Source organism: Petaurus breviceps, unplaced genomic scaffold (assembly GCF_028583685.1).
Source record: "Petaurus breviceps papuanus isolate PSGF00001 unplaced genomic scaffold, PetGlider_PUasm1.0 186, whole genome shotgun sequence".
Taxonomy (NCBI): Eukaryota; Metazoa; Chordata; class Mammalia; order Diprotodontia; family Petauridae; genus Petaurus; species Petaurus breviceps.
In genome coordinates this window covers 36161165-36186415 of record NW_027185798.1, presented here as the reverse complement: position 1 = coordinate 36186415, position 25251 = coordinate 36161165, and the positions used below count along the sequence as shown (strand labels likewise).

The 25251-nt window shown below is 43.5% G+C and overlaps 1 protein-coding gene across 5 annotated transcripts in view; it reads right to left on the bottom strand.

Moving 5' to 3' along the window:
- Positions 1–25251, bottom strand: part of TBX15 (T-box transcription factor 15) — a 169272-nt gene that overhangs the window by 134918 nt on the left and 9103 nt on the right. Inside the window, exon 1 of one of the 5 annotated variants that reach the window (XM_069090218.1) lies at positions 21118–21525. The exons of 2 other annotated variants lie outside the window; for them this stretch is intronic. Coding sequence is in view for 2 of the 3 variants with exons in the window: in XM_069090216.1 (XP_068946317.1) it covers positions 14381–14582 (202 nt within the window). In the remaining variant the exon portion in view is untranslated. Of the gene's footprint in view, positions 1–14380; positions 15003–17965; positions 18255–21117; positions 21526–25251 lie in introns of those variants that run through there. 2 more of the 5 variants (XM_069090217.1, XM_069090216.1) reach the window with 2 other exon arrangements.

Here is a 25251-nt window from a genome sequence, read left to right as displayed (position 1 = left end):
CTTATTTTACAGTTGTGGAAACTGAGGCCCAGAGAAATGAAGTGGCCTGCCCAGGGGCACACAGTTTGAAGGAACAGAGCCCAGATTTAAATACAAGTCCTCTAACTATAAATTGAATACTCCTTGCACAACACCTCAAGTCCAGAAATACGTGATTTGAAGATCTAAGAGGTATAGGGCACCACAGCATAGTGTATGAAAGGAAGAGAATCAAGAATGCAGCAGTTGGATCTGGGTAGCCAAGGGACAGCCCTCCACATTTGGACTGGTTTGTCCTGTGTGGGAGATGGGTACCTGGCTTGGCTCCAACAAGAAACTGTGGCTTCCATCCTCCCCAGAGAAGCTACTTTCTCTGCCTTACTGTCAGGAAATGACAAAAATCCAACATGAGGCATGAGAACAAAAGAAAATCTTAAGCAATCTCACTTATTTTGGGAATCTCTCTATTTCCTGAAGAAAGTGACTTCAGAAAGGGTAGGCCTACAAACCCAAGGCAGCTAGAAATCATTCAAATACAATCTGTTCTCTCTCTCTGTCATTTTCTCAGTTTCTGCTATTACTCTCAAAAGCTTTCTCCATGTGATGTTTTCTCTGACATCCCATTTTAAGTCCATCTTCATTCATTTGGTCCTTTTACTCTTTCTCCTTTATGTCAAGCTGTTTGAGTCTGCTATTCCTTACCAAAGACTAACTATTATGGGATAGATGGGTGTTATCTGCTGCCTCGTTCATCATCTGCCCCAAGACACTTGAGATCAGGTCTAAGTCATGTTTTTGTCACTTAAAAAAAAGACTCAGAAGTGAAACTTTCTTAAGACCTGAGTCATTGAAGTACCTGAGACTTTCCTAAGAACCTTTCATCTCTTTCATCACATGCAAAATTCTTAGCTACTTATTAAGAACCTTAAAAAACAGGTCAGAAGAGATATCCGTTACTTCAGTTAAAAAATGATTCAGCCAAAATACATCACCTCTGCATGTGTTGCAGTTGAACACCAAGTGGGATCTGAAGCCCCACAAAGCCACAGAGAATGCTTTTCAGTTCCCCCAAACTCTTCTTAAGTCTCTACGATAAAAAGGTATTATTATCCCTATTCTATGATTAACCTGAGTCTCAGGGAAGCCAAGTGATTTGCCCAGGATCACATAGCAAATATGCCTCAGAGAAGGTATTTGATGCCACCATGATACTCTGGCCATGGATATTCCAATGGATCAGGAGTTCTTAAGCTGGAATTTCAGGGGTTCTGCAAGCTTTTAATAGTTTCTTACCTGTATTCCAATATAATGTGTTTCCTTTATAATCTTATTATTTAATTTTATCCATTTAAAAGCATTTTGCCTGTTGACTTGGGATGGGATCCATAGTCTCCAGGGGTGTACTGGAACCAGCTTGTACAGGCACCATTATGAAATACTCAGTGTGAATGTTTGCTCCTTCAGAAACCAACAAGCTCTACAAATCAAGGCTGGATTTTTTTTTGGATAATTGTCTGGACTTAAGAAAGTGATTGAGAAAATGTTAAAGATACAAATAAATTTAAAAGTGTTTCAGGAACATTTCCTCTTACACTGGTCAAAATGCTACATGGCTATATCCTATACCTGATTTTAATCTCTGAGCAGTTATCGTGATCATGAGACTAATAACACATTTATATAGCACTTCTTCCATAAAATACTGCTCTAACGTCTCATCATGGCATGGATTGAACCTAGAGTCTCTAAAGTAAGTCTCTTCTAGAAAAGTATAACTTTTGACAGGTGAAAAACTAAAAGTGCTTCAAACAGCATCCCAGAAACAGAAAGTGTGTTTTTCAAGGACCATCATAGCTACGTACAAGGAGGTTTATCTCCAGTAGGTTAACCACTATATAATGAACTCTTTGGCAATGACATCCTACATAGGATTGAGGATTATATTTTTATAGGACTTAAATCTGGAAGAAACTTGGGTAGACATAGCAATTTATTGTTACAAAGCACATCATACACATCACATAGTTAACCACGTAACAATCCCAAGAAATAGATAGTGCAAAAACACTTTGGCAGGCTAGAACATTCAGGTCAAATGTAAAAATATGAAACTTAATAGAAATAAATATAAAACTTTCCATGTGGGTCCAAAAAGATCAACTTAAAATGATAAGATTGGGCAGGGGGCGAATGGTACCACAGATATAGAGCTATAAGGAATATAGATGGAAGTTCTGAGGAAGATTTGGGAGGGAGGGCAATTAGCTGATTTCAAGTTCATTGATACATCAACAGTGTGATATAGAAGCAAAAATTAATGCAAAATGAGTTTTCATTGAAGGAAGTATAGCATGAAGGACTAGGGAAATAATGATCCCACTGTGTCTGTCCTAGTGAGGCTACATATAAAATACTGTGTTCAGTTCTGGGTGTAATATTTTAGGGAAGATACTGATAAAACATAATACATTCCTAGGAGGATATCCAGGATGATGGAGCAACTTGAGATCATTCTATATGAGAATCAGTTGAAGGGACTAAGGAGTTTACCCTGGAGAAGAGACATTTTCAGCATGATAGATCTCTGAGTATTTTAAGGATTCTCACGGGAAAGATGGGTCAGTCTGGTTCTGCTTATCCCCAGAGGGCAGGACTAGGCACAAGGAATAGAGGCATAAAAGAGGCCAATTTTGGCTTGATATAAGGGAAAACTTCCTAACAATTAGAACTATGCCAAAATGAAATGAACTAAGGAGATATGTAGTGAGCTTCCCCTCTGTAGAGTTCTCGAAGCAAAGACTTGAATAACCATGTGTGAGGGATGTTGTTGGCGGGGTGGGGGAGGATTCTTGTTCAGGGATGGATTGTATAGCTGGCCACCAAAATACCCTCCCACTTTGATATTCTGAGATTCTGTTACACACAACTGCATTTTGCAGATGAGGAGACTGAAGTTTTGAAAGATGAATGACTTGCCCAAGGTCACACAGACCGGGCTCAAGTCCATGTCTCCTGATTCCAAAATCAGTGTTCTTTCCATTACATCATGATGCCAGCAAGTCCAGTGTGTTGTAATAGGGCTCACTGAGTATATTATAAAGTTACCATTTGGCTGCATATCACTAAAGATATGAATTGTTATTGGAATGTAAGTATTCTGTTTGTTCATAAAACCAAGTAAATATGGCAAGGGCTTAAGAATCAGAGCAACATTGGGTTTCAGATTTAGCTTCAGTAGTACATAAGGAATTAGACTCTCACAAGATAGAACTCCTACGTCCTGGTTGTACACATCTTACTTTGTGGTGATTGGCTCTGACACCACCCCAAGTGGAGCAGCTCTGAATGGTGGGCTTGAATGCTATGTCAACTTCTGATCTATCTTGTTGAAAAGCATTTTGCCTGTCCCCAAGGCATGCTTTTAGCATCCTAACAACATTGCCAAATCAAGATCTCGGCTTAACAAGCTTGACATGAAAAATAGGAACTAATACTTTCTGTCATGTTACAGTCCGATTTTGTGACAATTAATGTTTGCCTGCAAGAGGCAGGAAGTCCCAAGTGCAATTCTGCTTCTCACATGGTTTATCTGTAAAACAAGGAGTTAGGATTTGGTGCAGACAGGTGCTGAAATGGATAAAGCACTGGGCTTGAAGTCAGGAAGACTTCTCTTCCTGAGTTCAAATCGGGCCTCAGACACTTACTAGCTGTGTGACCCTGGCCCAGTCACTTAACCTTGTTTGCCTCAGTTTCTTCATCTGTAAAGTGAGCTGGAGAAGGAAATGGCAAACCCCTCCAAGAAACCCCTAAATGATGAATCAGACACAACTGAAATGACAACAATGGAAGGGACTAAAGGACCTCGGAAGTAAATGCCACACCAGCAACACAGCCGTAGGCAAGTCATTCAGACTCTCAGTGGCCCAAACAATCTTCTGAGATTGTAAGATACAGAGTCTTTGCTCATCTGCATTGATAGAAGGGACTTTTCAGACAGGGAGTTCTCTCGACCTAAGAAATTTTTAAAAAACAACAGCTCAATCCCACTGGTTCCATCCACTAGGGATAAGGTGACTGTTTTCTGAGAATACCAAAGGGCATCTGTATTTCAAGTCATGTCTCTTCCAGTCACAGAGTAGATGCATGGTATAGTAGAAGGAGCACATGCCACCATTTATTAACTCAGTGCCCTCAGGCAAGTCAATTTATTCCTCTCAGCTTTTGTTTCTTCATCCGTAAAATGGGCACATGCTGAGCTGTTTAGTGGCATAGGTGGGATCCAAATGCATGTTTCTTTCATTCCAAAGTAATGTTCTTTTCCACTAAGTTCTGCCATCCCTCTGAGAGCTTATTTTCTGTGGAAAACATTTCTGTTTTTGGAATATATGTTTTTCTCCATAAGTTTTTATAGTTACTTTTGTTTATAATTCCCAGTGTTGAAGAAAATTCATGTTGCTATATTTATTTTTTTTCTAAGGTAGAAACAGAGACCCCGAGAAGTCAAACTACTGGACCTGGGCCACCAAGAAATGCAAAGCTTGATCAGAATTAAGGGCTCAGTTTAGGGCCTAGGTTATACTTAATTCTTTAAACCTCAGTGTCCTTGCCTTTCCCTCATTGCTCTCTAAGTCAGAAACTGAAACGGGTTAATTACGAGAATGATAATCATTCCAGAGCTATCTGGGGCTGGTCATTGAGGCACTGGGAGGTCATAGAACCAGTTGTCATTTGACACTGTCTTAATTTTTTGTTCAATTTTCAAAATGTACTAATACTTCAAAGATCTCTGATTTCATGGGCACAGACAATCCTTCAACCAGTACAGATGGTAACCCCTCCACCAGTCCAAGTGACAGCAACTGATAAATCACTGATGTCATCAGGGAACCTCTCCTAATTTAACTAGGTTTGTCCTCTGATAAAAGATGAATTGTCTGTCCCTGAGCCCATGCTCAGAGCCTATATACCTTAGTAGGGCCTGCTAGAGACTGATCTCTTGGCATAACCTGGCATAGCTAAAGTCAACTCAGCACCCTAATGATGCAGCAGAATGGGAAATCCAGAAAGGAAAATACATTCATTTATTTTGGATGATTAACAGGCAAAGCATCCTGGATCAAGCTTTTCTGGAATAGTGTTTATTATTTACTCAAGTGTACTATCACACCAACCTCAAGGACTGGATTGTATATTATACAGTGCCCAATATGACTCTTATTATATTGAGTCATTTAAATGTTGGCTCATATTACTACAAAGTTACATCTAAGCAAGCAAAGATATTAACTACACTAGCAAAACTATTAAGTTTAAATGACATTTTGCTTTTTGAACAGGCTAAATTATTACTATCCTCTATAATAAGGTTGCTAAGATATCTCCTGACCCTAGATTTACCCATTTGGAAATGTTTAGGGATAAAAAGTTCAGCAAGCAGAGAAATTCCTGGTTTCTAATTGCTCCTAATGTTTGAAGTCAGTTTGATTCTTCTGAAATTTGCTGGGCCTGATGAAAGCAAAATTCAAATCCCCCTCAGGGCGTGAGGTGTAAGATCCTTGGGCCCCTTCTTAGCTGCATTTTTGGTGGAATTTTTTTTCTTTTCTTTTATGCCCCCCCCAGCCTCCACCCCCAAAACCCCATCCATTTACCTCATAGTCAACAGGCCACAGTAACTGGAGTTTATGAGAGGAATCAGCCATCATGCAGCACTACAGTGTCCTTGGTTATTTAAAATGCCACAATCAAGGTTTCTGAACATATGGAATCTGCCTTGAGTTGAAGGGTGCAGGAAGACCCCCTCAGCTCAAGACACATTGCCTGATGCTGGAGTAGGGAGAGCTGAGAGGAGTTAGTTAAGGGATGAAGAGGGAAACTTGAGGCTGTAGCTAAAATATGGCAACAGAAATTAGGTTTCTGTGGGTAGCCGTTCCGCCAAGGCCCTCTCTTGCTCTCTCTGTCATATGAGGAAAAAGAAAAATATTCCATGTTCTCTGAAATCAGCTAGCCCAGGACAGGATGAGGAGCTGCTGGAAAGGAGAGTTTAGGAAACACAGGATGCCCAGCCAAAGGCAATCGGATGAAAGGGAGGTGTAATCTGTGATTTGGACACAATTAATTGGCTTCTGAAGGTAATTGAAGCTGTCTAATTTTTCCAGGGAACCATTCACAGGAAGGGGGTAAAATCGGAATTCCTTCCACAGTGAAACCCCATATGAAATTTGCTAGAAGAGTTGGCTTTCTGATCCTCATATGGGAGGGGGGCAGGTCGGGGGTCAAGTAAGCCACAGGAGGAGGTAAGAGTGAAAACAGGGCTTTATGAGCCCCAGTCTAGGGTTTTAAAAATAAACATTGTATTGTGGGATGGTGTTAAACAGGAAACAAGGGGGATAGTGAGGAGAATAATATCATGGCATTCACTTGAGTTCTGTAAGTTTAAACCCCATGGTCTCTGCTAGCTACATGATAATAATCCCTTAATGATTCATACTTTTTAAAGTGTTCTCATGAACACCATTTCATCTGATCCTTGGAGAAGCATCATATGGTCAATGCAAGTAGAGGAGATGAGGAGAAATACTTCTGCTTATTTTATATTTTTTCTATGTTCCATTTATCTTAACAAATAAAACAAAAAGTTCAACGGTTTTCACATTATCTCTACTGTTTACTCTGAGTTTCCTCAGACCCTAATAACTGTATAATTTACTCATTGAATGAAAAGTGTGAGATTAGTATTCACAGTAAAATTAATCTACACTTTTCACAATGAATATCATCATCAAATAAATTAAAATAAATTTCCCACCATAGGACTGACCCTTCCCCCAATCTGTGTTTTCCTTTATCCTTTATCCTATAACATCAGGATCCAATCCAGAGGCTAACCTAGGGGCATGGCTTCAGCCTTGGGGATTTTCTACAATTATCAAACAAAACTTGGAGGTGACAACCCTGAAGGCCTCCCAAAATTCAAATGCTCTGTTTGTAAATAAATTTGCTCAGCAAAAAAAAATACAGTGAAACTATCGTTCTGTGTCTCTCTCCACCATTATCTATGCTACAGTACTCTATACCATATAGAGTATTACTAGAATGCTATAATGTGCCCATGGAGAGTTTCATGTCTTATTTAAAGTTTGTATCTCCCTTACCCACAGCACCCAGCACCCAGCATGAATTTAATAAATATGTGGTGAATTGATGAACAAATCAATTAATCAATGAATATCATAATGGACATAACAAATTTACAACTATATACATTATGCTGTATATACATAGAGTACTTAGACCAAACACTGGGTGTTTCAGCAGTAAAGAATGTGAATTTACAGGGCTTGTTTACAACTCTAAGTTTATTTTAACTGAAAACTTCTACTTTGATTAAAATGAAAATGTAATTGAGCCTTACAAGTATATTTGAATTTCTCACATTTCCTGTGAGAGACTGAGGCTGAGGCATCATCAGCTAATAGCTATAACCAAGGCATAAGGTCTTACTTAAATTAACAAATAATTATCCTTCTTAATAGAAGTGTAAACAGAACCCCATTCATGAATTTGCTAATTGCTCTTCCCTGCTGGGACTTTAGCTAGGGTTCAGTCTTTAAGCATCTGATCTCAAACAGGCACACATAAAATTCTGAACCTAAACTCACTAGGAAACCTGGGGGGGTGGGGGGGGGGAGAGAGGAGAAAAGTAAAAATGATCAGTGTAGAGGAAATAGAAGAAAGAAAAAGAAAATCAGTCTTGCTTGTTTCAAACTGAACCCAAATTCTCTGAGTTACCTGCCACTATGGGGAAATATTCACCACAAATCAAAATGAAAACTTCTGATGAAGAAATTTACTAAAATTTTCCCTTCTGCTAGGCTGCTTTGTTCCTTTTGGAAGTCAGAAAAGGATAGCCACATACAGCCCAGAATCATTATTTAATAGCTTACTTAACTGCCTTTCCAGAATTGAAAAGCAAATGCCAATCTGTTCATCCTCCCATTTTCCATGAAATGTACAGATTTTAACATTGACTTTTGTCATCTGGCCCTGCCCTGGGAAGGAGCTAACAGATTTAGGAAGAAATTCTTTTACACTCCAGTGTAAAATGTGCCAAATTACAGAATCAGTGTTTCATTTAATTCTACTAGGTACTTTTTGAAACACAGATAGATAACAAGTAATCATGAAATGTTTCCACCATTGATGGTTTTTTTAAGAGACCAATTATCTTGGATTTTTTAAAAAAAGCTTTTTAAGTACATTATTTCACTCTTATCTAATAAAACATTTTGTCCTTAGTTGTTTCTGGATTACTTTTTCTATTAATCTTGTGTTCACACAGGCAAAGTAAAATGAAGAGGAAATTATGCAGATAATTAGAGGGAGTCAGGGAGAGCAACACCTACAATTGAGGGCATAAGGGAGAGATTTAGGAACTCACCTCAGTTTTGTAGATTGTCTATTTACCTGGATCAACTTGTTTAATTTTTATTTGTTGGTAGATGCAAGGTTCTCTAACCCAGCTGTCCCCTTTGGAAATCCAACTAGTCATCTCTCAAACACTCCTCAGAGTAACTCATATTTTCTTTGATTAAAATAAATTTAGATTAATTTAGTTTTTACAGAATTTCATTACATTCTTTAAGATCATTGAAAAGATTTTTCTGGAACATCTAGAAATTTGAATTAATTTCTATGCATCTTTAAAGCATGGAATTCCCCCTTTGTTTATCTCAGTGATTTTTACTTAACAGGAACTTCACATGTGAGGTTAGAAAAACCAAGGTGTACTGTTATGCAGCTCTGTGGGTGCTTAGTGGCCATCATGCTAGGATCTGTGCCCACATCATCTGGGGAGATGCTGAAGAGTTTGGAAAAGAATCTCCATTTCTCCAGAGCACTGGGAGTTCCTTATCTGAACTCTTAGAAGTAAACAACCTGAGGGTCACATGGATATTCGGTCTGTGGAATTCTAGTGAGTTTTCTTTTAACATCTAGTGATGATCTGCTTGGAGGAGGCAGAGAAGAGAGTCTAGGCTTGCACCCAGGAAGAGACTGGAGGGAGGCAACAGTATATTTATTTGCCCTGAAGCTTTGATGAAATGGAAAACCTTCTGCTAAGCATGTGTGCACCCTTGCCCTTTATACAAGAAGTCTGGGAGGGGGAAGGGGAAGAAAGATCACATTTGAGGAGATCTAACTGGACACTATCATTTTTTTTAAAAAAACTTGATCACATCCTCCTTTAGAAATGTTATCAGGCAAAAATAAAAAAAAAGGAGATTCTACAAAATCACCCTATCTCTCCCATAGGCTTAAAACCACCCTTGAAATTTAAAAGGTATTTCAGTTGATGGTATTGCCATTGTCATTATTTCAGCAGCGTTTGTTTGTAAGACTTTGTGACATTTAATTTGACGAGCTCAGTACTCTTTACTTAACAATAATCTTTCCAAAATTCGGATGGCATAATGCAACTATTATTCCTTCCAAGATATGCTCACCGCAGTTACTACACAGAGCACCACACCAACATACGATTTTTTGCATTTATAAATTCGTGTGACAGTGCCCAGAGAAAGTATCTCACCACTATGAACCAGGGAACCAACACCCTTTTAGACAGTCAAGATCAGTCGATGACAATTTCAGACCTCCCTCTAGAAGACCTGGCTATCCCCTTCAGGTAGAAGCACTTACAAAGGACCTGACATAGAGAACCATATTTCAAAATAGCAAGGAAGTCTTATGCATGTCTTGCTCTGTGTTGAGGCAGGACACACACGAAAAAACTTTCACCCAAGCATGCTCTCTCACACACTCTCTTCCGCCCAAAGGACTTCATCTGAGAGACTAAGCCAAACTATACACCCAACTCTGGATTGACTGGCGCAGTCAAGTCTGCAGAGACCATCCAGTACTCTAACACTCACATAACGGTCGGTCACATATGGAAAACCCGGGTAATCGTATCTTTCGGGAAGGAAGGAGAATCATAAAGAGATCCCTGAGTCTCTTTGAGCTCTTCAGGCTGAGCCACAGAACTACAAGGAAGAAATTTACTGTACTCAGCAATATTGGTCTTTCTCGTTGCGGCTGGTATTATTAGTTGTACACTTTCTCGCCCAGTTTCAAGCGCTTGGGCGCACAAAACATTCACAAATCTATAACCACACAGAAACCTAGTCAATCTTTCCTCATTACCCAAACATCAAAAACAAAAACGAACTCCCTTTGATATCTCCCCGAGTTGCCCTTAGTTGAGAGGAATTGACTTCGCTAAAGAGACAGTATTAAAACCCTGCCCTGGTTAAAGTGACTTCCTAAGTCAGAGAGCATAGAGTCTGGCGTCAAGATTCATCTCGCAGGCAGATGTAACCCCAGACAGTTCAGCCAGCTCTTTAGCAGTCCTGGAGGTCCCTGCACCGTCCTGCCCTCCTTTTGGCGTTCAAAGAACCCCGCAAACCAGAGACATTTCCCAAGCCAGTCCAAAGAAGCGGGTTTTTGCGTCGCGTGGGAGAGAACCCCAAAGCGCTCTAGAAGGCCTTTAGAGTCCTCTGAGCTTTAAGTCTCAAAGTGCTCTCTGCTAGTACCTACAAGCCTGAGCCGTGAACATCTGAGTGACTTAAGTTCGGCTTTCGACGGGAAGATCCCGAACGTTTTCGGAGGGGAAAACCTAATTGAATCTGAAGTTAGAACACACTAGACAGGGCTAGAAAGTGGAGACTGTCAGGCTATGTGAAGGTCTTTTCAAGGCCGAAACTGGAGAGGCCCTAGGCGCTTTGGGGGCAGGGAAGTGAGAGGGACGCAAGAAAGCCCGGCGGGTGGCACAATTGGGACAACAGTACTTGACCCTTCTCTTTCAGCGCCCTAGCTTCTGGTTCTCCCGAATCCTAGGGAACTTTGCTTCTTTAACTGGGACACATGTGCGTGCGCCCTGAATCTGAGAAATGCCTTCTTGCCCCATCGAAGTTCACTGAAAGTTTCAAGGTCCAAGGTTGTGACCCTGAGCTTTTTTTCTTTATTTCCACTCCCATTAGTCGGAAATTTGACAGAATAGGTGGTAGGTGCCTTGACGGCTTCTTGTCCTTTTCCTTCCACTGCCCGCCCACCACTCTTTGGATTTTGCTTCGCTATGATAGACGGGTAGATGTTCCCGTTATGCGGGCCAGGGATAAGGAAATTAGTACTATTATCAAGGTCTCTGGGCTTTCTCCTTGCTAGCATTACATAAAATCAAGCTGTGATTGAAACCAGGGAGAAAATGGTGGCGGGGGAGAGAAGATTAGAAGGGAAGGAAACAGAAAAGAAGAAAACTAAACTCTGGGGCTCTTCTCAGCACTCTCAGGCTTTGTGGATCTTGTCCCAAGGCTAAACACGGCTATGGCCGTTTACTAAAGCTAAATCAAATATAAAGACAAATCCCAATTGTCCTAAATGACCATCATCATGCTCCTTCAGTCCTGTCCGCCCTCACTTTTATCCTTTGGGAAGGATCTGATACGGCTCTTGGAAGTGTTTCTCCTGTAAGTGAGGGAAGGAAAGAGTTCGCCATGAGTGATGGGCCAGGGACCCGACCGGCTGAAAGAGTCGCCTACTCTGGTCTTTCCAATTGTTTAATCTGGTTACCTTTATTTTCCCCCTTTAAATCTGTTGTAATTTCTGCTGTTGCTGCTATGGGTGGTTGATACGAGGAAAGGGAGAAATCAGTAGAAGAACCTCAGTCCTCCAAATCCAGCAAAGTGCCAGCTTGGGTGTTCGCCCCAGATCTTCTTTCCTGGGTGCCTCAGCTCCCGGACTGCGTTATTTCTCCTCATGGCTCACCTCTCAGGAGCTATCGACTAAGCTTGGGGCCCTTTCTGGCAAAGCCTGATCTCCACTTCAGGAGGGTGGCTCACTTTCCTATCAGGCTCCACGCATAAAAGCGTATGGAACCGTCTTTCCGCGGGGACTTACTCCTTCCCACGCAGAAGTCTCAGAGAAAGTAGGAGCTTCTCAGAAGGAGGAAAGAGATACTACTGATTTCTTTTTTTTAATTCCGCCCCCTTCCCATTCTTCTTGCTTCCTTTAAGTGCTTTTCAAAAAAAGATAGTTGAGAAAATGGGAAAATTCTGTTAAAAAGTTACCTTCTTTTTGTGGAGGGAGAAGAAAATGAAAGGCTAAAGGGTTTCATGATAAATATATATTTCCTACTATTCTTATTATTTTTCAAATGTTTACGTTTTTCCCAAAGAATGCTTCCATTTTCCCTTTCTTAACCCTATTTCCCTCCTGGCAGCCAAACACCCAGACCTTGATCTTCCAGCTGAGAAGCAGAGAAAGAAAAATCCAAGAACGTGACTCTGATTAGGAAAACTTGGGTTATCCCATTTTAACAGCGAAACCACAGAAGAGCTAAACCGAGGAGGAGAATCAAAGAGAAATATTGTTGGTGGGAGGGGGACATTAAATAGGAAATAGATTCCCAATTTTGCTGTCGAAGCTACTCCCTTAGTAATTTTAACTAGGATCGGAAGAATATCGAAAGGGAAATGAAGCAAGCAGAAACGCCAAATGCTGCCCTGCTCGAAACTCTTGCCAGGGCTCTGGTTACTCGGGAGCAAGAGTACTAAAATAGCGCTACAGAAACCGTTCTATAGAAGTGTTAAGAAGCAAGATGATGCGACACTTGGAAGCAGAAGACACGGATTCCAGGCCCAGTTCTCTCCTACCGAGATGTGTTTGACCTTGGATACGTCGTTTTACCTCCTTTGTTGTTCATTTAATCTCAAGAGTAAAAATGAAGGAGTTGCACAATATGATTTCCAGAGCTTAACATTCTCTGAGACTTTGAGCACTTGCCCAGGGAGAGAAGCAATACTTAAATCACATTACCAGTGTTCCAAATTCCTGTGCCCGTGAATGCGTAGACGTATTCCGCCGATATAAATCTCCTTTTAATTTTCTTTTCACCGTCTAATAAAAATAATTCTCCAACACTAAAGCCAAATACCGTAACTTGACACAAAAACACGAAGAATTCATAAAATCCTGTCTCCGAAGTCCACCCTTTAATCGCATTATTATTAGCCTTATGGCCAGGAAAATTGACTGTCACCGCTCTAAAAAAAAAAAAAAAAAAACCACAACCACGCATCAGACAGCTGCCCCCTTCTCTGAATCTTCCCTGGGCCAGGCTGTTACATGAAACAAGATTTTCTATTTCTTCCCACTGCTTTTTCCCTCTATAAGTTGACTATCTGGGGTCTCTTTAGATCTCCTCTCCCCCTTCCCAATTTCTCTAAGTGTGTCATCTCCTCCCCGCCCCCTCCCGGCACCCAGATCCATGAGATCGCTTCCAGAAATGCTTTAGAATATCTGGAGCGGATATGTACCGAAACAACCAAAAGAGGCTGCATGTGTTATATGTGTGCGTGTGTCTAAGTTTCTTCTGATAACAGCTGTTCGACCTAAGCTGGTTTTTCACAGGCGAAATTTTGGCACTTAGCACAAGAAAGATGGAAGCTTTTTTTCTTCTACAGTTCTATTCAAAAACATGTCAAGAGGGTAATTTTGTAATGTTTTTTCAAATATAGATGTTTTATATAAATTAATTGTATGCCTGTTTACTCAGATGATAGATGTAAATGTCTGGGGGACATATCCAAGAGATGGAATAAGGGTGTATGAAAAGAATTCCCATATAAATATGAACTTATACGCAAATACAGTAAAAATGTAATTTCGATCTCTTATCGCCAGGCAAACACACGTACGTGCACACAAGTTCAACCCCAGGAAGGTGGGAAAGGGTGAGGGGATTGAGCCAGGAGTGAAGCAAGTTTGGAGATCCTAAGTGAAGTAGCATTTTCTTTCTGAGGAAGAAATGGTTCACTAGGTCGCTCAAGAGAAGAACTGCTTCAAAAAGAGAGAGAGAGAAAGAGAGAGAGAAAGAGAGAGAGAGAGAGAGAGAGAGAGAGAGAGAGAGAGAGAGAGAGAAACTGCTCATTCTCAGCTGTCCAGGTGCTCACACATTTATCTCGGGATTGAACTGTCCCAGAATTTAGAGTGCACTCTCCAGAAAGGCCACCACTTCGAAACTTAATTAAAAAGCCTCTGCAGGTTAGTTTTATAATAGAATAGCAGCAACCACACCATACCTCCCGCCAAAAGAAAAAAAAAAGTTTTCAGTTTTCGACTGGGAAGAATGGAGATATTGGGTGCAGAAAACAAAATCTTTTCTTTTTAAAGAACTACAGAAGAAGGAAAAATAAGGAAAGAAGAAAATGATGAGCGAAGGAAACAAAAAGTAAAGAAAAGGAGAAAAAAAAGTAAAAGAGAAAAAGGGAAAGACCAGCCCCCCACCTTCCCGGATTTACATTCTGCTCCCTGTCCCGGCGCCGCCTGCTACGCACGCCCTACTCACCGGGGTGGGGTTCCAGGCAGTGAGCCGCGTCCTCGCCGTCTCCAAGCGGTCCCGCGGGGCTCAGGGACTCCATGGACAGATCCAAACCCTTTTCCTCCCAGTCTCGTAGTTTGCGTTTTTTATTTGTCCCAATCAGGGCTTCTACGGAGAAAGCATGTGCTCGGGAGCTCAAGGCGACTGCAGATCTTCTCCTTTCACTCATCTTAGCCGCCCTGCGCCCTGGACCGCCAGCCCACCCGTAGCCGGCTCCAAATCGTGCGCTAAGACGGAGCGGCCGGCAGACCCTCAGCCAGGAAGAGGCGGCAGCGACGGCGGGTGGCTAGAGCAGCAGCGGTTACGGCAGTGGGTCTCCGCGCTGGCGGAGGTGGTGGCTTCTCAAAGTCCTCTCTACCCCTCCCCCCCACCCCCCCACAGCCCAGCACTGCCACCCCACTCACTCGGCCTCGGTCTCTGGAAAGCGTCCCCCGGCAATTAGGAACCTGGGCCCGTAGCGGGGACAGTATTGCTACATGAGCTTGGGGAAGAGGCTGAAGCCCTGGACCCCAGCGGAGCGGAGACGGCGGCAGCGGCTGCAGTGGCGGAGGCTCCGGGACAGCTGAGCGGTGCTGGCTGGTGTCCCCACCCCTGCCTCGCTCCCCCCCCCCCCCCCCCCCCCAGGCTGTTAGGACTCCATCTCTAGATTTCACCCATTCTTTCTCTCTCTCTCTCTCTCTTCCCCCTTCTCCCTTCTCCCTTTGCTCTCTCCTCCGCCTCTTTCCCCCCCTCTTTCCCTCCTCCCTTCTCTCCCTCCCTCTCTCTCCCTCTTTCTTTTTTTTTACTCTCTCTCTCCCCCTCTCTTCGTCTTTCCGCTGATCCAAACTTCTGGGAAACTTTTTTTTTCAATTCCTCCCTTTTCCGAAGAGCTGGGGCCAGGCTGTGTGTGCCAGTCAAAGGCGCGAAGGAGAGGGAGGGGGAAGGGAGAGAGAAAGGGGAAGAAAAAAAAAAAAAAGCAAACCCCCGACCAATAGGGGAAGAGGGAACAAGAGAAACCCCAAAGCTGTTGTCCAATGAGAAACTAGGAGAGACTGAGGCTAGGGGGCAAGAACTTGGGCCTATTTGTCTCTCCTTAGTTAGCCTTGACATTAACCCTTGTTACCCCGAATCTCACTTAAATTGGGGGGGAGGGTGAGATGGGAAGGGGAAACCTAAATTTAATGCAACCTTAGGGTCGAAAAATGAAGCTTCCTCAAACCCCAAATTCAAAACTTTTTCTTTCTAATTCACCTAAATGTCTAAGATGCCTCCCAAAGACCTTGGAACTTGGGAATCAAAGAATGTTGTGGGATTTACAAAGTGTCTTTAAATGATGAACATTGGGCTTCACCTCCACTTGTCCTCTCTATTCAACAGAATTACCTAAATTCAGCATTTAGAACTGGCAGCCCCAGTGTTTCATTTGTTATTTTGTTTGAAGTCTCCTTTTGATTTAATCCTGGCTGCCCCGCAACGCCTTCACTATTAAACATCTTCAAAAATTAAATTAAAATCCCTTCCTTACCCCCTCCCCCAGTGTACCTGTCTCAACCAGAGGCCATACAGGTTTTACTATGAAGAAAACGAATTCGGAAGTGCTTTCCGAATGGGCCCTGGGGGTTTGTGGGAAGAGGAGCCTCAGAGATCAAGTTGAGGCACTTGGAGAGTGCTGGATCACAGTTCCCCCGGCACCCCCGGCACAAGCCCGTGTTTCTTCGATATGTTGGGGGCCCAGCTGGGGAGCCCTTCGCGCTTTGCCCAGGAGCTTCTCTTCTGACAGAGAACAGGAAAATGGGGGGGGGGGGCATCATGTAAATTCTTCTGGGAGGGTGCTTCTTTTTTCTTCCCTTTCTTTTCCTTTTCTTCCCCTCCTTTCTTTTCCTTTCCCTTCAGCAGAGAAAGCCTTTTTGGAGTTCCCTCCCTACTTCACACTCGCTTAATTTCTTAAAGCAGTTTTAAGTTACGACATGTTAAGTTTAACGACACCGACCCCCCAAATAAAAAGAACGATTACCTATCTTCCCCGAACATGGCTTTACCTTTTTACGCCCTGCTGTCTGAGATGAAAGACAGACGGCGAATCCCTTAGAGATGGTGTTAGAAAACCCCAGCAGTTAGCATTTGCTAAGTAAACCCAAGGAACAGAGAAACCTCAAATTGCTCTAGGGAGAAAGAAGAATCGTAAGAATCTGATTCCCCAGGCACAAATCGGTTACAGCAGGAGAAGATGATTAGAGCGATATCATAATCTTCGACAGGCCTAGTTCTCAAAGGCAGACAGACCATCGTACAGACGGACGGCTGAAAAACTGTATAGGATCGACATAGTGAATGACAGACCAACCCAGACCAGTAGAGACAGAGAAGAAATATATGCAGGATAAGACAACGTATGTGCAAACTGACTGTCCTGTCCAATAGGGAAAGACAGATAAACCCCGGTCTATCTGACCGTAGCATTGCGCAGAAACAAAAGAAATTCCCATTGTCGTTTAGTATTATGGCATGCTGGACCTCCTTACAAAGAGACTAATCTTTACGGATACGTTTCTGCAGAAGAATTGGAAACCATAAAGCAAGAAACCTCGCAAACTGCAGCTGCATTTGGAAGATCGAAGACTACAGGAACCGAAGGCTGAACCGGGAGGGAAGACCAGACCGAACTAGGCCTAGTTTCAGGCCATGTGTGTGAGTGTTGGATGTCACGGATGCCATTTCCCGAAGCCCCTTCCCTTACCCTCCCCCCCAGACTGCAGGCTTGGGGGCCTGAGATCTGGGCTGATGGAAGCTGCAATGGAGGAGTTATCTGTGTCTTGGGCCTCAGGCCTCTCACTACCTTTCCCAGAGTTGCTGTGTCCTGAATAAGGTCACTCGGGGAGTCTTGGGGATCGAGTCCCCAGATGCTGAGGTGCAAAGAACCGGCAAGCAACAACTTTCCCATCCCGCCCTCCTTTTGTCAGTACTTTTCCCTCCTGTTAACTACAAAGTACTGCAATGGATAGATATAATTAGCAATACTGGACCTCTTTATCTTCTTCACTAGTCCTTGTTTGGTAATTCTAGGTATTTGCCAAGATGTATCACGACCTACCCAAAACAGTGCAAGGAAATTCAAAAGCTAATTTCTCGGCCTCTGTAGGTAACTCTGGTGATTTCCCTCTGCCTCAGTGAGCCCTCCAGGAGTTTTTGACCTCCCCATCCCTTGGCCCCAGACACACAAACCCTGCAGGAAAATTCCATCGCCCTTTCACTCTCCCAGAAGGTGAATAAAACAACCAATCTTTGGAACCGGGAAGCCCCAGCCCCAGGAGGGGGGCGGGGAAAGCCTGGGAGATGAGTTAGACTCCAGACACTCCCGCACCTAGCTAGTTCCTTCCTCTAGATTCTCTAGTTCGAGCAAAAGGAAAGGGGTGGAGGGAGGAGAACGGGAAGCGACTCTTTCCCAAGTGCAATCTGGTTCAGCATTCCGACGGGCCTCTGCTCCACATTTCATTAGAGGCACATGAGGGTAGTACACTCAGGGCTGCAGGCAGACAGCCTAGATGAACAAGAAGGATAGATATGTACACTTACCTGCAATACCAGTCCGGAGGCCAAGACAACGCAGGCATGTGTGTGTATGTCCAATACATACAATGCAGATCATCTCTGCACATGTTCGGATACTTGAGTGAGCTGTGCCACGTGGAAATGCGTGTCTGCACACACACACACACACACACACACACACACACACACCCTATTCTCTGGGCCCTGGGCCCACGAAGAGAGGGACTCTTTCCATTCCTTTTTATGATCATATTATAATATATCTAGGCCGACATAGATGCTCAGGCATTCGCAAAACCATGGGATACTCTCACCTGGGATATTCTTATTAGACATGTGAGAAGTGGGGCCTGAGAGATGGATAGGAGTTATTTTCTGCCTAAAATCTGATAGAGTATAATATGATTGTGATACCTTTGTAGTGATATGTTGTTGGGGCGAGGCAATGATGTGTAGTAGAAAGGGTACTTTTAATTGTGTATAGATTTGAGTGAAATGTGTGTGCCTGTGGGTATAGCTTGTTTTGACCTTTTTTTCTTTCTTTGTAGACTGGAGGGGGCTTTTCTGTTTCTATCTTTGTTTCTGCCTTTCTTTCTATTTGCTTGATCTCTGTTTCTGCCTCTTTCTCTGTCTCTATCTCCCTCCTCCCTTACTTTTAATCAACTGAGATTTGTGGGCCATGGTGGGGGAAGAGGCAAGGGACACAATTCAAAATGATTCAAAATCCCAGAACTGATTAATCAATGCCCTCAGATGCACTCCAGTCACTGTTAGGACATTAGCACTGCCTCTGGGGCTGAGATTGAAACTGTCCAATTCAGCTCAGAAGGTAATTGAATAGGACAAGTCTGGGAATGAGAGCCTGGCCTAAATGTAGGAGCCAGTAGTTTGGGGTTGGATTTGTTTTGGATCTTGGAGTAAGAGGATGTAAAAGCGGCGACCTGTTCAGGAAAGGGAATGAAGAAGTAGCAATGAGAGGAGGAAAGAGCAGGGAAGCACCAGAATGAGATAGGGAGGTCAAAGTAATTAGAGCTTATCGAAACAAGTTATTGACTAAAGAAAAGGAAGTGACTTTCCTCCTACCCAGGACAGAAATCACAAGCACAAACACTCTCAGAAATATTCCAGTCCTTGTGTATACTCACTCACCACTCCACCCCCCGAGAAATAATTGGAATATAACAACATCAAGGTGATCTGACCCCATCCGGATTTGATTTCGGGTTTTTGAGCCAATAATTGAAAACAACGTTTAAAATAGTGGCGAGTGTGTGGGGGAGGTTGCCCCTTAAACACGTGGTAATCATATATTGGGGGAGAGGCCGCAATTTATTGTATTTTCTGTTGACTGGAAGATATTAAACATTAATGACGAAATCACCTGAGGAAAGGAGACAAAATTCCCTCTTTGGAAGCCTTTCCTACTAGGGGGACAGAGGAGACCTAAGTCAAATTCAGAAGCAATAAATAGGGAGAGTGCTGGCTAACGTACCGCCACAAAGGAGAACGAAGGCCGGCCCGGGTCTAGGGTAGGATTTGAGGTACGGGAACAGAGCAGCCAATTTCTCAGGACGCCTTCAAACCTTGCTTGGCCCTAATTTAGCCCTCCAACCCACACTTTCGCAGATGCCCTTCAGTAACTTTCACTCAACAGTCCTCGGTGTGGTGAGAGCTAGTCACGCGTTGTTGCCGGTTCACGACCCACTCCCGCTTTCCTTTAACTGCCGGACCGCTCCTGGTGAGGTTTCTTTAATTATTATTTTTTGTTGTTGTGCGAAATAAAATCTTTTGTTTTTATTTTAAACTAGCAGCGTGCCAGTCTTGCAGTTCTTCCAGATGTTTGCAATAAAATGTCAGGTTTCGCCTTTGGGACTCGAAATAAAATTTAACTACCTTCACCCTGTAATTATTCTCTTAGCTCTCCCTTCATAAATTTATCTGCTTTCTTCCTGGCAAGGTGGGGAGTGGGGAGGAGGGAGGGGGATGTAAGGGGGAACCCGATTATGCACTTGGACTATAAAAACGAGCCACCCGGTTTTCTAGCCTTCCCTGACTGTAGCCACGCAGTGCGCGGGCCGGGTGGGGGGTGCGGGATGGGGGTTGGGAAGGGAATCAGTCCTTCAGCATTGACCGAACTCTGGTTCGTGGTTGGTTCTCAAACTTCAGGTTTTGCCCCTTAACAAAGAGGACCTTTGTAAGAACAACGCCAGGGCTCAGTTGGACCCAGGTAAAGAAAGGAAATTTCGTTCCCTGAATCCTGCAACCACAAAACCTTCTCTCAGCCTCAAACTTCAAAGCATCATCTCCCCCACCCCAGCCCCCAATCCACTTCCTTACACTAACCCCACCCCAAACTTCGGCGGAGACAGTGAGCCTACTCTAACCCCCAGCCTCTGGCCCTGAGTTCTGGAGCTGAACTGGAGGAAGGCTCGGCTTTCTGGCTGAACTCTTCGCAGGAAACGAGAAAATGGAACCCGTATTGAAAGATCTTTAAGATCGTAGTGCTCGCCTTCACTCCTACGCGAGGCTCGAGGAGGCCGCTTCGGAGGCAGACCGGCAACAGAGCAGGGAGGGCGGTCCCCAGGCAGAGACAAAGTGCAAAGCACTCGCTTCTACCTCCATCCCAACACACACACTCCCCTGCAGGAGCTCCGGGGATAAACAGTGCAAAGTGGTGGACACCCAGTGCTTTCCGCTGTTCAGAGCTACAGACCAGCCCAGCTTGCAGAACATCTGTATTTTCCCTAAACCTGCTTAAACTCACTAGGAGTTTCCGTAAAGTTTTTAACTGCAGCTTGATTCATAACGCCATTTGGGAAAACGCTCCTGCTCCAAGAAACACAGAGACACGCACTCACCTACACGTAACCATACAATGTGAGAGTGCAAGGGCCCACACGCATATGCACAACTACATATGCGTTGTATAAGCACATACAGATTATGAGTGGGTGTAAAATTATATTCTCTTTCGTTCTCACACGTACACTCACTCAGGACAGAAGGAAACACGTTCACACTCATCCTGCCACACACTCGTCCTGCCCCCAACTTCTCCCCTTTCCTCCAAGAGATGATGGAGACCAGATTCCTCAAGCTGAGGCCCTTTGCAAGAAGAGCTACCTGTGGAGAATCGAAGTGTCTGCGAAGAAGACCAGGGACTTGAATAATCCTACCTGCGGCCTGGGGCCTCCAGGAAAGTCCGAGTCTGGGATAACTAAAGGGGACGACAGGCTGGCGGGCTGAAGAGGCACCCAGTCCGTAGCGGGAGTTGGTCAACACGGGCAATGAATGTGGAAATGGAAGCAGCCATCAAGGCCAGCGCAACCCTGGAGCTTTCCCCAAAACCCAAGGGAACTGGGAATCTGGGATAGAAAGGGAGGGAGGCGCCCAGCAAGACAACCGCAAACCCTTTCTTCCTCCCCTCCCACCCCACGGGCAGTGTGAGGAAAGGGCAGTAAAGAAAAAGGGGAAAACAGGGTCGCAGCAGAGAGTTCCTGGGAGGAATGGGAGAGGATCCAGGGCGTTAAAAAGGCTTCGGATTTTCTTTACTTTCTACATACACCCTCCTTCCCCCTCCCTCACTCCCCCCCCCCAATCTACTGCCAAGGAAAAGCCAGTCTTTCCCTGTTTGCAGGTGTTTTGCTAAAGTTAATCATCTGTATTTGTTTTTCCATGGAGAGGAAGTATTACATAAAATCATTACTTCAGGAAGAAAAAAAAGCAAAGAGCTGACGTCTGAATGGGGGGGAGGGGGAGGAGAGAGAGAGAGAGAGAGAGAGAGAGAGAGAGAAATTCTGAAAGGGAAAGAAATTCTCCACTTACTGTGGAGGGAAGAGTGCTGAATCTAAGATGAATGACAAATTCTAAGAGATGCAAAGAGCTGCACCTACTTACTCATCATCAACCTGAAGTTTTGCTACCTTCCTGTGATGGTTCTTGCCAGGTGGTGTTGTATTTCACTTGCCCCTAATAGAACATTACAGAAGCGAAATGTACTGTGTTTGTACGTCTGTGCTCCCGATAGCACGATATATACACCTGAGTTTTTGCAATAAACGCTTATCCAGATTGGTACACCTCTGAGTGAAAGAGACAATTATTTTAATTGCCTTCATTTTAGGAGGAAGAAATTGTTATACTTTTGCTTTTGAGCATCTTTTGCATCCTTCCAGAGAACACCGAGTCAAAATCGGTCGGGTAGGGAGAGTCCCTGGACCCCCAATAAATTGCCTTATCAAGGAGGCTAGGGCCTGTATCAGTATGGGTAATCGTGACAGAGCAGATGTGTGTGCACATCTGCGTTGCACACTGAGTCTGAATACTTCCAAATTGGGGCATAGGATCTAAAAAGCTGAAAGACGTTTTCCAATCACTCTGTAGTTACAAAGCCGCCATTTTTCACTACCACCTCCACTTTTTTTCTGTTGCTCCCACATCCCACCCTTTTGGTAGGCTAGAAAACCTATGGAGCAAATCTGAAACTTCTGGGCAAAAACACACATCGAGAATAGTGCTTCTTCACTTTCCTGTGTCCCATGGACGTCTTTATCCATTTCCTGGATCCCTTCTCAGAACATACATGTGTGTGTATGCATGCATGATACAAAATTCACAGGAAACTAATTACCAAGGAGACCAATTATAATGAATTGTTTTCTCATCCAAATTCCGGTACCTTCCGAAATCTAACTACAAGGACCCATGGATCTCAAGTTAAGAATTCCTGTTCTAGAGAGAAGCAGAATTACCTATTAGTGCCTTATCCAGCTGGTGGGCATGGGAAATGGGAAGCTTTTCCCAGGTCAGATGAGTCCCACAAGCCCTCATGTCCAGTCAGTTAAGCTTCAAGTAGAGAGAAATCAATCCACTTCCTAGAGCATGAACAGAAACTCCAGTGTTTGTTTTCAGAATTTATTTCCAGTATCAGAGGCCCCAAAAAGCTGCTGGAGGAGATAAAGGTTTTGGACTAAACACTAATTGAGGCATGAAAAGCTAATACGAAATGAATGGTTCCTGATGACAGACAGAAGTTAGTGAGATGACTCATCGGATTGACTGCTAGGCCTGGAGTCAGGAAGACCTGAGTTCAAATGTGGTCTCAGTTACTAGCTGTGTGACCCTGGGCAAGTCACTTTACATCTGTTTGCCTTAATCCACTGGAGGAAGAAAAGGCAAACAACTCCAGTATCTTTGCCAAGAAAACCCCATAACCAGTATGGTCAAGAAGAATCAGACACGATCAAACAACAACAGAGATAGACAGAACTAGAGGCAGCTAGTTGCATGGTCCTGAAGACAAGAAGTCCTGAGTTTGAATCTTTTCATAGGCACTAGCTGTATGACCCTGGATAAATTCATTAACACCTCTAAGTCTCCGTTTATTCAGCTGTAAAATGAAGTTAATAATTGTGTCCCAACACAGGATGGTGGTGGAGATAAAATAAGTTTTTATACACACAACACACACACAATGTTTTGAAAGCCCTGGAGTATCATATAAATGTTACTTACTGTTATAAATTCGACTCAGAAATTTTCCAGGGTCTTTCAGAAAGCCAAACAAATGCAAGAGAAAGGAATTTCCTTCAAATATAAGTCGATTCCCCTCCAGTGCCCATTCTAGTTTGTTTCATTCTCCTAGAAAGTTCTTCAACGGCTAGTGCCTGCTTAGAAGTAACCTTGATAGTCCGTAGACTTGGGTGGGGTGGAGGGGAGGAATGGGGATGTCTCAGATCCTACCAAGTTCGACAGGGCGGCTTCGATGGAGAAGTACTAAGTCTGTCCTGCAAGAACCAGATCAGTTAAGTATGGGCAAGCTCACCACCACTGGACGTTTTGCCACCGGGTCAAGACATTTTCGGCCAAAGTAACATCCCAAAGCCTTATGCTAAGGGCTTGCAATCTGCACCTGGTAGGCAGGTGCCCACACTGATGATATTGCAGGTGTTCTGAACCACAAAAGTTAAATTTTCTTGTTAAAAGATTTATCCCAGCCCCGACAACTTCATCGGTTGCAATGTGCATTGTTCTCGATGTGGTGAAAAGAGTCGATAATCTCTTATGCAAGAGAGGAAGCGGACCTGGAGAGTCACGTATCCGATTTGCTTTTCCACCCAGATCATTGAAAAAAGATAAAGAGATATAACCTAGCTCCGATAATTCGGGAACAGATAGTAATAGCCCTTCGCCAAGGCATCTGATCTTAACAGTTTCTTTCCTGATTATCTGTAAGTATATTTTCCTGCCTGCCTACTTGCTTGTCTCTGTCTCACATACATTTGCGCCAATCCAAGGACAAATGTCTCACCAATAAATACATAAATAAATAAATATCCACTGATAAATTCAAACAGACGCCATTTTCTTTCTAGGTGTGTCTCTATGTAACAAGTGACCATTGACGAAATGGTCCCGTACTTCAGGCCCTAACAAAGACATTGGTCTGAAATATTACGCTAAATAGGGACTAGGTGGGGGGCATGGGAGGGAGAAGACACACATAATGATTGCTGGAAACTTGCCCCTGAAAAGAAACAAGCTCCTTGGCTCTCTAATATCCCGACATTAGCCTAGGGAAGCATGCACCGATTAATCCCCAACCTTATTCTTACCCTAGACAAAAAAAAATGAGAACAACAGAGATTACCTCAAAAACCTTCCTTCTAGTGAAATTCAGGAGAGGCCCATGGGAGAAAAAGGGGAGATTGGGGGAAGAGGGGGGGCTCAGTGTGAAGAGATGAGTCTTTTTGGCTTGACAGGGAACGAAGGTACGAAGGTTCATCCTGGCTAGAATGGGTGTGGAGACAGAGCACTTGAATTTCAACTCAAGACAGAATGTCATCTTTGTTGCGGAAGATCACCAAGTATAACTGAATGGTCATTTTCAGTTGGGACGGCTATCATCCCCTAGTGCACGGAACTTCCACCAGATTTGGGGCTGGTTTTGGAGGTAGGCAGACTTTAGACATGGGTGGAGGATGCTACTGATCACTTGGTGAGTTTTTAAGGAAAACAAGAAAGTCTTCAGACTTTCTCTTTTCCTCTAACAACACAGGAAATTCTGTTAATAAAGCTTCATTTAGAATAAGCTCCCCTATGTGCCCTCATCTTCACCTCAGCCTATTTCTATTCGGACAGCTATCATCTCTCCCTCCCAGCCCTTCCAGATAAAAGTGTCTTGGTACAGTGGAAAGATGCTGACATCAGAGTATGAAGACCTGCTTTCAAATCCCTACTCTCTCAGTTGAATCCCTTTACAATCTAGCATCTTCGGTCTCTTCCATTCCATATGGTATTTTTCTTCAGCT